This window comes from Myotis lucifugus, unplaced genomic scaffold (assembly GCF_000147115.1).
Source record: "Myotis lucifugus unplaced genomic scaffold, Myoluc2.0 scaffold_63, whole genome shotgun sequence".
Lineage (NCBI taxonomy): Eukaryota > Metazoa > Chordata > Mammalia > Chiroptera > Vespertilionidae > Myotis > Myotis lucifugus.
The window spans coordinates 1,619,945-1,632,722 of NW_005871111.1; the positions used below are offsets into that span (position 1 = coordinate 1,619,945).

The 12,778-nt window shown below is 38.7% G+C and overlaps 1 protein-coding gene across 5 annotated transcripts in view; it reads right to left on the minus strand.

Annotated features, from left to right (window-relative positions):
- The window catches only part of DOCK7 (dedicator of cytokinesis 7), a 163,422-nt gene that overhangs the window by 1,515 nt on the left and 149,129 nt on the right, over positions 1–12,778 (minus strand). For all 5 annotated transcript variants that reach the window (XM_023754662.1, XM_023754661.1, XM_023754665.1 and 2 more), the window contains 6 exons: positions 9,508–9,642; positions 7,945–8,034; positions 7,591–7,827; positions 7,120–7,263; positions 4,793–4,899; positions 2,335–2,502 (listed from right to left, as the gene is read on the minus strand). In XM_023754662.1, coding sequence (XP_023610430.1) covers positions 2,335–2,502; positions 4,793–4,899; positions 7,120–7,263; positions 7,591–7,827; positions 7,945–8,034; positions 9,508–9,642 — 881 coding nt within the window. The remainder of the gene's footprint in view (positions 1–2,334; positions 2,503–4,792; positions 4,900–7,119; positions 7,264–7,590; positions 7,828–7,944; positions 8,035–9,507; positions 9,643–12,778) is intronic.

Consider the following 12,778-nt stretch of genomic DNA (forward strand, 5'->3'; position numbering starts at 1 on the left):
TAATAATAATAATAATATATATATATATATATATATATATATATATATAAAAAAAGGCAAAAGGCAGGTGTTTATTTAAAACACTAAATTTCAAGTCTCAAAACAGTGGTTCTTAAACTTGAATTTTAGGACATGTTTACACTTAAAAATTGAGGACTCAGGAAGCTTTTGTTTATGTGGATTACATTTATCATATTAGAAATTAAAACTAAGAAAAATTCAACTTATTTTTTACAAAATAACCCATTACATAAATAGTTTATTAAAAATAACTTGCGAGAAACTTTATGATAGTGGCATGCTTACATATTTAATGTCTGGCTTAATAAAAGACCTAGGTTCTCATGTCTTTTACAATATCACGTTGCACGTAGTCTAGAAAACCACTGTATTTTCTCAAGAGAATGACAGTGAGAAAGGCAAATCATATTTGGTGTTAATATAAAATTAGTTTTGACTCAGAAACTTCCTGAAAAGGTCTCAGGGGCACCCTCACAGAAGTCCCAGACCACACTTTGAGGACCACTATCTTAATACTTTACAAATAAGTAATATCCTAGATTTTTTAAATCAGTAAAATAAAAATTTTAAATTCTAAGGAAGCTTTATTTTCTAAGTTTTAAAGATTTAGTTAATAGTGAGGAGACTAATATTCTTCAATACCTCTTAATGTATTTTCCTTTATCCTTAAGTTAATTTCTTTCACTTATCCTTCCTGCTATTAAGGTTAATCTTTGAGGTTTACAATCTCCAGGAAAGGAAAGGGCAGGTATAAAAAAGTCATGTTCAGCTTTGAATTTCTTAGTGTGGTTTTTTTGGTTCCAGGGAAAGTAGCAGTATTAAAAGCTAGATAATGTTCATAAGAGCTTTTCTAAATTCCAAAGAACTTCTTGCAAACATTAAGAATTGAATCTTGGGGGATTGACCATAATCAGATAGTTGAGAAGGCAAAAGCTCAGGATAACAGTGTAAGGGAGTTCCCTTCAGATAGGAAGAATACAGTCTTTCCATCAAAAAGAGTGGGAGAGATTTGAAGGAAGTGAGACAAGCATTAGGAAACTGCCTGATGACCTCAGGGACCCAGCACCCTCGTTCTAGGTCATTTAAACAGAGTATAAAACTGGTGGAAGGGGGTTAGAGGCAGCAAGAAGAAAAACTCCAAAGTGATGAAAGGAGAAACCAAAAGTGGAGGGGACTAGTATTGCTTCCCATTGGCAATTTTAAGAGGAAGCCACCTTGGGTATTCACATCTGTATGGGATGGTGGAAGCAAAATAATATTTTGCCAGAGGAAGGATCTAAAACAGGCCCTCTGATCTCCCTCTGCTCCTGTAGATTGTGGAACAGATTCAAATAATCTACATGCTTTCTTAGGGGACATGACATATAGCAGGCAGGTAGGCATTTTTTGAGTGAACACGATTGTTTTCAGAGGCCTAGAAGTACAGAAATAGATTACTGAAGAATAAGAACTAATTTCCAGATGATCAAATAATTTTCTTTTGTAGTATATTATAGCATGCATTTACATTCTGTTTTCTTACAAGCAACTTCAAAGGCCTTCTAAATATTAATTAGGTAAGTATAATTTAATGGCTTTACTGTTATTAATTCAGAAGGTGGTAACATATTGGTGCCACAATAATTCAATTTGTATATATATTTAGATTTCAAAATGCAAAAGCAGTTTACCTTATCATGCCCTGTCCAGAATTGAGGCACTAAAAAGTACAATGTCCTTGGAAATGTACATGCCATTTAATGTCCACAACAACCTTTTCAAGGTAAGAAATTTTAGAGGAGAAATCTAAAAACTGCTCAAGTAAACTAGGATCAGTTGTAGAAAATTCCAAGTTATTTCTGTTTCTAACTTTTTGTGTCACACTTGGAACGTAGAGAAAAACACTGAAGCCTTCTTGATCCTCAATGTGGTTATATGTTTTAATACAAATGAAAAAGAACACTGCATACTATTTACTGCCAGGGCTGAGGGAAACAAATACCCGGTTCCTGATATATTCCAGTGAATTCTCCCACAAAAATACTAGGAAGTGTGACAGGACTTTAATAAAAGGAATAGTTTTAAGAGGCCAGACTTATATGTGGTCCTGGTTAGTATGAGTATTTAACACAACTTTGTGACTCTTGAATTACATACATATCTTGGAGGCTGATTCATGTAGAGATATAAAAGGCTTATATTAGTTGAACTTGTCAGGAGACACAATATCTAAAACCATGTAATAAAAGTTACACTAATTCATTATTAAAACAAATAATTCAAGCAGATTTTATTTTTCTGAACATAATCCAAATAACAGAAAAACAAGCATACCTGTGGCAGGTGACGGGTAATACTACCTTGTATAACTGAGGGATCTTTCTGTTTATCAGAGGTTGTAGGGCCTCTTTAAGGCGATGATAGTTTCTCTCCAGTTCTCTTTGATACTCCTTTTGATCTGGCCCAATTAAGCTCTTATTTTTTCTTAAGGCATCTTCACACCTAGAAAAAACAGTGATGTCAAAAACTTTCTTCTGGCATAGTTTGAGGGGTTAGTGATATATATATATATATACACACCATGATGAGGACATTCAGTTTCTTGGTTGATTGTTAAATATCCTGTCTTATATTAGGTTTAAGAAAGGGAACAGATGATCAGCTGTTAAAAATCTAACATTCACTTCCAGTTTTCATTTAATTGAAAATTATTTTTATTCAATAAAAATTTAACAAGGAAAAAAATTGTGTATTTTTAAATATTAATTCTGAAGCCATTTTTCCTTCCTCCTATTACCACTAAACTTGAAGCTCTAAACTAAAAGAAATATAGCCGTAACTGGTTTGGCTCAGTGGATAGAGCGTCGGCCTGGGTACTGAAGGGTCCCGGGTTCGATTCCGGTCAAGGGCATGTACCTTGGTTGCGGGCACATCCCCAGTAGGGGGTGTGCAGGAGGCAGCTGATTGGTGTTTCTCTCTCATCGATGTTTCTAACTCTCTATCCCTCTCCCTTCCTCTCTGTAAAAAAATCAATAAAATATATTTAAAAAAATAAAAAATAAAAGAAATATAATAGCCATACTCATTTATGAGGCACCAATGGCATCTGGCACAGTGGTTTGCTTGTGTCCTAATGTTTCTAAATGAATAGCTCTTGATAACAGTTTATTCAGATGTTTGAGAAAAAATATCTGGACTCTGATAGGTAAATGAAAGGATATTAAAAGACAATATATACAGATCACCACTTGATGCTCAGAGGAAAACATATAGCCCCAAATGCTTACATAAGAAAAGAAGGCTAAAACTGAAGAGCTAAGCAATCTAAAAAGAACAGAACAAACTTGAAGTATAAGGAAGGAAATAAATTTAAAAGTATGACAGCTCTATATCAATACAAAAGTTGGTTCTTTCAAAGAAAAAAAAAGACTAAGCACTGGCAAGATTAAATGAGAGAAGGCTAAATAATCCCTATTAGAAATTAAAAAGGAGACATAAGGTCAAATACAGCAGAAGTTTATAAAGGCACAGATGATATTATGTACAAGTTAATGTAATAAATCTGACATGATACTTTTCTAGATTAATATAATTTACCAAAACAGACTTAATAAAAACCATGAATAATCCTAAAACCATCAAATATATAGAATCAGCCAAGTCACAAATCTATCCCCAAAGAAAACACCAACATGTAAATTCTACCAAACACTGTGAAGACGAATAATCCCAATGTAACAATTCCAGAGTATTAAAAAAAAAAAAAATCCAAAGTATATGGCGGGGGGTAGGGGGTGGGGGGGGGAGGGGAGAGAAGAACTATTCCTGAGAAGAGTTTCCAACTCATTTTTCAAGGCTGGGATACCAAAACCTAATGGGAACTACAAGAAAAAATTATATTTCAATCTCATCCTTAGAAACAATTGCAAAACTCCCAAGTAAAATAATAGGAAACTGTATTAACAAATATTACACACACACACACACACACACACACCATTTAATAAAAGTTTTAAATTTGTAATTATAAAATACTCTTAGCATAGCCTGGCCGGTGTGGCTCAGTGGTTGAGCACCGACCTATGAACCAGGAGGTCAGTGTTCGATTCCTGACAGGCCCAGTTGCAGGCTCAATCCCCTGCAGGAGGCAGCCAATCGATTCCCTCTCATCATTGATGTTTCTATCTTTCTTCCCTTCCCCTCTGAAATCAATAAAAATATATTTAAAACAAAACAAAAAAACTCTTAGCATAAGTACAAATAGTGGGAGCCTCTTTAGTTAAAACATCTACAAAAAACCTGAAGTAAACATTACACTCAATAGTGAAAACATTTCCTTTTAGATCAGGAACAAGAAAAGGATGCCTCTATTACTATTACCATTCAACATAGTGCCAAAGATCCTAAACATCACTGTAAAAATATTCTACAGATTAATTATTAGAATTAACAAGTAAGTTTGGCAACATTCTTATGTAAAATATATCACATTCAAATGCATTTCTGTATACCAGTAAATAAAACACAATTTTAAAAGATACCATTAACAAAAACATAAAAGTATTAAATACCAAGGAATAAATCAAAAGATATATAAGGCCTCTACAGAAAATTAAAATAATATTAAGAAAACATTTAAAAGATGTCAGTAAATGGAGAAATACACAACTATTTTTCATTGTGAATCACTTTCCTATATTTTCTCTTTTCAATTGTCCCTTAAGACATTATTTTACAGTGTGGTTTTAGACGTTCTCAATTTGAAGATCTTTATGTAGGAAGCCTAGAATACCTTTTAGTAAAATCTTTGAAGCAGAGTCGCAGTTTATTGTGATGTCTGAAGAGTTTTGGGTCACTGGGTATTTCAGATAGGAAAACCTGGGCAACTTCCAAAGGCCCCTGTAAAATAAGAAAAACAAGAGGAGTGTTTTGTCTTCTCTAAAATCAGAGAGATAGAAGTTACCTGAATGATTTTTCTTAGCATTAAAATGGCTGCATTTAAGCTTAATGCATATGTGTATGTGACAGGTTCTGGCCATATGTTTTTAGTTTTTCCTAATGTCAAGTCTATATTCTTGTCTACTACATTTAAATTAAATTCTTGGGCTACTGGCAATCAATTGTTAATTCAGATTATTAGACTTGGTTTCCTGAAACATTTCCTCAGTATACGAAATCTGTTCCCAGCACTGTAAATTAAAGAAGATAATCTTTTGCAAGTTATATTATTTGTGTGTTTTAGGGGGTTAAAGGTCTTAAAGTGTTTGCTTCTTTTTTGGCTTTATTCCTTTAACCTAAAAAATAGGGTAAGACAGCCGGCTGGTGTTGCTCAGTGGTTGAGCATCAACTTATGAACCAGGAGGCCATGGTTCGATTCCCGGTCAGGGCACATGCCCAGATTGTGGGCTTGATCCCTAGTAGGAGTGTGTAGGAGGCAGCTGATCAATGATTCTTTTTCATTATTGATGTTTCTATTTCTCTTTCCCTCTCCTTTCCTTTCTGAAATCAATAAAAATATAAAGAAAAAAAATAGTGTAAGACATAATATGTGAAATCTTACTTGAAGCCTTTCTGGATTTCCTCTTACCTTGGATATTCCCTAATCATCATCAGAGAGACAATGGGATGCATTCTAATCTACATATGACAAGTCTACAGTACTCTTTTGTGTGCATATATTATTAAAAATTTCAAAATGATTCTACATTACTTATTTACTCCTCACAGTTCAGTGTGGCAATCTGGAGAAAATAACATCAGGAAATATGTAAGACAGTAGGTGTTCAGATGAAAATGAACCTTCCTTTTTTGAACACATTCTTTCAGTACAAAAAGGAAAGGCTATTCTAAGTGAACCAATTCCTTCTTTTTTTTAAATTCTCACCTGAGGATATTTTTCCATTGATCTTTAAAAGAGAATGGAAGAGAGAGGGAAAGAAAGAGAGAAATATTGATGTGAGATATACACATCGATTGGTTGCTTCCTGCACACACCCTGACCAGGGCCCAGGGTGGGGAGGAGCCTACAAGTGAGGTAGGTGCCCTTGACCAGAATTGAACCCAGGACCCTTCAGTCCGCAGGCCGGCAATCTATCCACTGAGCCAAACCAGCTAGGGCCCAATTCCTTCTTAATGGAATGTTTAGGAACAGACAGTGCAGGCAGTGTAGAAGGCAGGAGTGAAAATCTTTACCATTGAGATGATAATAAAAACTTTTTTCAGTTTACCTTTATATTTATACTTTCAGTGTCTTTTGCAACCAGTTCTAACATCTTTTTCACTTGATTTGGCACTTATTTATGATCTTTGTAAAATCTAATAATAGACAAACATGGTAATTGCCCGTACCTTCGCTACGCCTCCCATGGGCTAATCAGTGCGATATGCAAATTAACTGCCAACAAAGATGGCGGCTAATTTGCATACTGCAGGCAGGGCGGGCCAGCGCGAGCCGCCATCTGGGCCCCTGTGTGCCGCCTAAGCCCTGCCCCCAGCCAGGACCCCCGTCTGCGGCCTTGGGTGGAGGGGCTTGGTGGCGTGATCGGCCCGAGGAAGCCCTATTCTTGCAGGAATCCTCCTGCAACGGGCTTCTAGTCTATGTACAGTGGGGCCTTGACTTACGAGTTTAGTTCATTCCGAGACCGAGCTCATTAAGGAGCTCGTTAACTCAAATTACTCTATCAACTCAATGCAAAAAATCGGCCGAGAGACAGCTGGTATCTCAAAAAACTCGTTAGTCGGGACACTCGTAAGTCAAGGCCCCACTGTATATAAAAGCCAAGTGACTGGAAAGACCAATCGCTATGACGTACACTGCCGCCAGCCAACTGGCCTGATGGGGGTAGGGCCGGCCAGCCAACCTCCCCCAGCCCCTCTCCTCAGTCAGCCCAGCCTCCGATTGCTCCCCCCAACCCTGATCAAAGGTGGGACCGGCCAACCTCCCACATCCCCTTCTCCCCCCCCACCCCCCGCCCACAGCCCCAATCGGCCCTGATTGGGGTGGGCCGGCTGGACCCCACCTGTGCACAAATTTGTGCACCGTGCCTCTAGTATAACAATAAAATCACTCTAAATTCCATTCATAACTTAAATTAAACAGTGCCAGCAGAAAGCACCAACCTGATTCACAGTTGTGCCCACAGACCCCTGGAGCACCATCTGGAGCATTTTGGGATCTGCCGGATCCTGATGTGTTGCAAATGCCAACTCCTGTGTCTTTTTCTGCATGTCTTCAATAGCAACTTCAATTGGTGTTAAGATGATCTGGATGAAATAACATCTATTAGGTAGGGTACTGATAGAAAACTATTTAAAGAGTTTTATATATAATCAATTAAAATAAAAAAAATGGAGACCAATTGTAAACTATCATTTAATAATAAAATCCCAAACTTTGGATGCCTTAATAAAAAATCATCTTTCTAAGTAAAAGCTGAGTGTGAACTAGGGACTTAAAAAGAAGCTTAAAGTTAATCATTTAAAAATGGATAAAGTTCTATTATGCTACCACATGAAGGGTGGTACATAAAGGCACATCCACACTGTTCTCACATGGCTCCAATGTATTAGTTTCCCCATTTGTGAACTTACCTCTTCTTTGTGAGTAACATTGACCCTTGTCTTAATATAAGGAAAAGCATGAGAAGTAGTCAGTATGGTCTTCCGTTTGAATTGTTCATGAAGTTCCCCATGGGCACGGCCATCTAAAGTGAAGGGTGTACAGTACATGAAACGGCGAAGATTATAATTTTTGTCAAAATATGTGATTCTGTCCTTCATCTCATATGTGTCAAAGTATGGCTCCACGTAGGTAATCTGAATATATGCCTGGGAAAGGAAAAAGTCCTTCATTTTCTCACTGATAAATCATCACACAGTCTTTCTCCAACAACATCACAGTCTCAAAAATATGGCTACGTGTCACTACAGTTTAATCAACCGTACCTTGTTAGGATCTAATTTACACTTGTCTACAGGATTAGAATCCTTGATTACTTCAACCACATCCTCTCCAAATCTTTCTCCATAAAATCCCTAAAATAAAGAAAAGGAAATCTATTACATGATGTTTACAGTATTAGAGACTAGAGAAGGCCTCTGAAGGAGACTCCTGAGCAAAATTAGGCCATTTAGTAAGCTTATGTACAACCATGTTAATAATTACAAAATAAATTATATTTAGCCTACAAATTAGCCCAGTCTCAGTCCATATTTATTTGATACTAGAGGCCCGGTGCATGAAATTCATGCACTCGGGGGGGGGGGGGGGGCGTCCCTCAGCCCAGCCCGTGCCCTCTCACTGTCCGGAAGCCCTCGAGGGATGTGCTTAGTGCTGTCACAGAGGCGGGAGAGGCTCCCGCCACCACTGCTGTGCTCGCCAGCCATGAGCCTGGCTTCTAGCTGAGCAGCGCTTCACCTGTGGGAGCACACTGACCACCGGGGGCAGCTCCTGCACTGAGCATCTGTCCCCTGGTGGTCAGTGTGTGTCATAGTGACCGATCATTCTTCCATTTGGTCAATTTGCATATTAGCCTTTTATTATATAGGATTATCCCCATCCACTCACTTTAAATAACACAAAGTAGAAGAAAACAACAATTTTCTTCAATAAAAATACAGGGTTTCACAAGAGGTCCTCAAGAAAAACAAAAAGGGACAGAAAGCAGAAACAAAAGAAGCTCAGTATCTTTGATGTATAGGATCTTACTTTTATTGTGTCTGATGAGGCCTGATTTCTTGCAGACACGGGCCAATGAAGCAGCATTCATTTTTATGATTAAATGCAATGCCCTAGAATTTCAAATAAAAGCACTAACTTGATGAAGTTTTACATAGGTTTAGATTTTGAAAAGGCAACTCTGGGGTCAAGAATGTAGTGACTTTTCCATATGACACTGAGTAGCAGCATGGGCAATGAATGGAACTATTCAAAAGAAAAAATTAAATTTGAATCTTCAAAGGAGAAACCCTACTCTTCCTCCAAAGGTAATTTTTAAGATTAAGTTTTGAGAAACACTGTCTCACTTAATATTTCCCAAGACTTACCTAGCCTCTTGAAAAATAAAGTCACAGTTTAAGCCAATTTGTAGAAATAGAGACCAGTAAAGTCATCAGTAAGAATAAAACATTTAAGAAATTAACCATTTTGTTGAGAATGCAAACAAGCCTAGAGCAGTGTTTCTCAAACTCTTATGTGAATACAAATCACCTGGGTATCTGGTTAAAATGCAGGTTTTTATTAGGAAGGTCTGGGGCAGGACCTGGGACTCTGCATTCCAAGCAATCTCCCAGCTGATGCCAGTGCTTCTGGTCCCTGAACCACACTTTGAGTGATAAGAATAGAGAAAGGTTGGAAAGCAGAACTATAGCAGGAAAGATAATTCCTTTTACTCTAAAGAACAGTTTATTTGGCATGAGGTAGATTATCAGATGATCAGATTTGGATCTGAAAGTCTACTCATCATTGCAAATTAAAGATGACATTTTATGAACCACCACAGCATTCACCTCCAATCTGTGAGAGATCTCTGCAAGTTTGGTGATTGCAGGCTCCTTGTAAACAAATTCCTGTTCATCCAAATCCCCGAACTTGGTTCCATAAAAACCAACACGAAAATAGGTGCCAAACATCCGCTTCCCATCCTAGGTTTAGGAAAATAAAGAGACTTTAATACAAAGTCTTTTTGTTTTTGACATTATGCTTAGATTGCTATACTATAAAATTCCCAAAACATTGCAAAAAGTTTTAATTAAAAATTATAATACTTTGTTATTTCCCAAATGAAGATAAAAACAAAGCAATAACCTTTCCTTTTTCAATATTTTTAACAAATAACATTATGTAACTGGGCTTTCACCAACTGAATAAATCACATATGCTTTTTCAGGTTTGTACCAAGTGACTACTTCACATTGGTTTATGTTTTAAGTCCATACACTTGAAATAAATTAACATATGTTCCTTATTGCAAGAAAAGATGCTCAGTATGACATGGACTGTGTCTTAACTGTGCTGAAATTAGAGCATACTACATAAAAACACTAATGTTTTTAGTTAACAGCTTTATATAATCTCTAAATATAATAAATTAGATCATAAAAGTTAGGAGCCAAGTATAGCACCTGGCATAGAGAAGACAATCAGTAAATGCCAAGACCATCCAGAAGCACTTAAGCAAAAAATTTATAATCAGTAGCCTGTGCTGATAAAAATATTTTTATTTGGATGAGTAAGTAAAAATGGAATAGGAAGGGAAAAATGTAAACTGAAAGCTAAAAGGGGAAAAAATTGAGAGGAGTTAGTTATCTGTCAGTCCTCAAACCACCCACTTCATACATTAACCACACATTCATTTCAAGTATGACGTACACCACAGTCATTTTTACACAGTGCATTTGAGAAACAAATTCCTTCAATAAAGATAAAATAGTGGGAAGCTTTCTATGCAATTCTTTCAATTCAAATACAAAGATATTTTAGAAGGATTTTGTGGTGGCTCCTACATACACAGCACACGTAAGTATTTAAGCCTAATCTGTCCCATACTTATTTTTCCTATATTGAGTTCTTACTGTAAAGGCAAAGGGCATGTAAAATAAGTCACAAATGTCACAGATAATCAAGCAAAATGGAAAAGTCTGATCCTTAATGCCGGGAGCCGGTCCATCCTTGCTGCAGAGAAGAAACATCTGCACAGCATATGTTTCGAGGTACCTGACGTATATGGCATACTGTTCTTAATGTTTGCTCTCCTTAGTGCCATGTGTTTTGACCAAGGTCACCTCTCCGAGAAAGGTTGTTTCCCCAGGTGGGGATCTTTCCCTGAGGTTAGGGAGGGGATACAACCCCTTAATTAAGTGCCAGGCGGGTAGTTAAGCTACATAATCTTTACTCCCTGGAATGGAGATAAGAAACGCCCTAACCTTTGTAATAGAAATTGACAGGATTAAAATCGGCTGGTATAAATACGGATGTAACAAGACAATAAACAACACAACCTCATCAGATCCTCATCACATCCTCATCAGCTCCTCATCAGCTCCTCATCAGCTCCTCATCAGATCCTCATCAGATCCTCATCAGAACCTCATCAGATCCTAACCAGAACCTCGCCAGAGAGCATGGCAAAAGAACCTGGATAGAACCTGGCTAAAGAACCTGGTGACTGAACCTGGCTGGAGAACCTGGAGAACCTGGCTGGAGAACCTAGTGAGAGAACATGGCACCAGAACTTGGTTGGAGATCCTGACCAGAACTTCGCTGGAGATTCTGGAGGGAGTAGCCTCCATGTCATTCATTCTTCGCCGACTCCGTCCACACCTTTGGGGACGCCTGGACCTGCTGGGGCTGGACCACAACAATTGGCGCCCGAACAGGGACCCTTAGGTAAGCCCCCCATTTCCTTAGGTAAGCCCCCCGCACTCGGGACGGATAGGACTCCACCGTAGAAAGAGGGTGGATAGTCTTCGTTGACTCCGTCCACACCTTTGGGAACCCTGGAACAGGATTCCCCTAGGTAAGCCCCCCCGCCCCATTGAGAACCCCCACACTCGGGACGGATAGGACTCCACCAGGGTGCTACAGACCCCCCTATAGAGGATAAGTAGGGTAAGAAGGTGGATAGTACAGAACTTAGATTGAGAAGTTGTGCCATACTGAGTCCAAGAAAGAAGACTCTGTATTGATCTTTAGATTAAGAAGATGTGCCATACTGAGTCTAAAGAAAAAAGACTCTGTATTGATCTCTTAACACATATGCTTGCTAGCAGAGGAGTTAAGGTTACGCCCAGTCAGATGGAATGTTTTATACAAGAAGTATGTCCATGCTTTTCTGAGGAAGGAAAGGTGCCGGAAAGGTAAATGTAGATGCATGGGAGAAGGTAGGCCCAAGGAGCCTTATCCTTAACCCCACTGCAGCCTTTCTACCCCGGAAAAGTGCAGGATTGGAAAGCTCTCCCTGAGGTGATAGATCAGGACTCAGGTAATAGCAGAAAGCGCCAATCCTACTCTTAAAATGGATACAAGAGAGCATTTGGGATTTTTCTTTTTAAATGCCTGCCTTGGATTGAGTAAATGCATTACATGCATCACCACAATGGACCCAGAGAAGCTCCTTGTCCCATCGTTCCAAAGACTTAGAGTTGCCCCGATGACAGAAAAGTGGAAAAAAGAAGAAAAGAAAGGCTATGGAAGGGACTGAGGTGCCAACATGGGGTCAGCTGAAGAAGTTAACAACTGAGGCCCAACAGATGGTAGAAAATCAAGAAGTGGAAGCTATTCTCTCAGCTAAGTCCGAGGACTCTGAGTAAATCAGCAAAAGAAACTTTCATTTAGCAGAAACTCACTTTTTTCGTCAAATGGAAAGACTTACTTACAGGAGCCTGGAAGAGACCTGATGTACTTTTAACCTGGGGGAGAGGAGATGCTTGTATATTTCCACAGGATGCAGACTCACCTGTGTGGATTCCAGACTGTCTAATCCAACCTTATGTCACACCATCCTCCATCTCCTCCTCATCCTCCTCCTCCCTGGTATTATCCATATCGGCCGACCCAGAGGGCACAGCTGACTCCTCCCCGGACACCAACACCACCATCAAGCACGGCCCTGATGGACCCTTTGATGCAGCCCTTCAACTTGCTGACGCTTCGGGAAGCCCGTCGCCAATGACGCTGCCCGCTAGCCAGATCAACAAGGACAACCAAACCACCAACTTGAGGACAGCTGAAATCCCTTCCCTCTAAGGGTCAGCAACCTTCTACACGAACAAGGCTCCA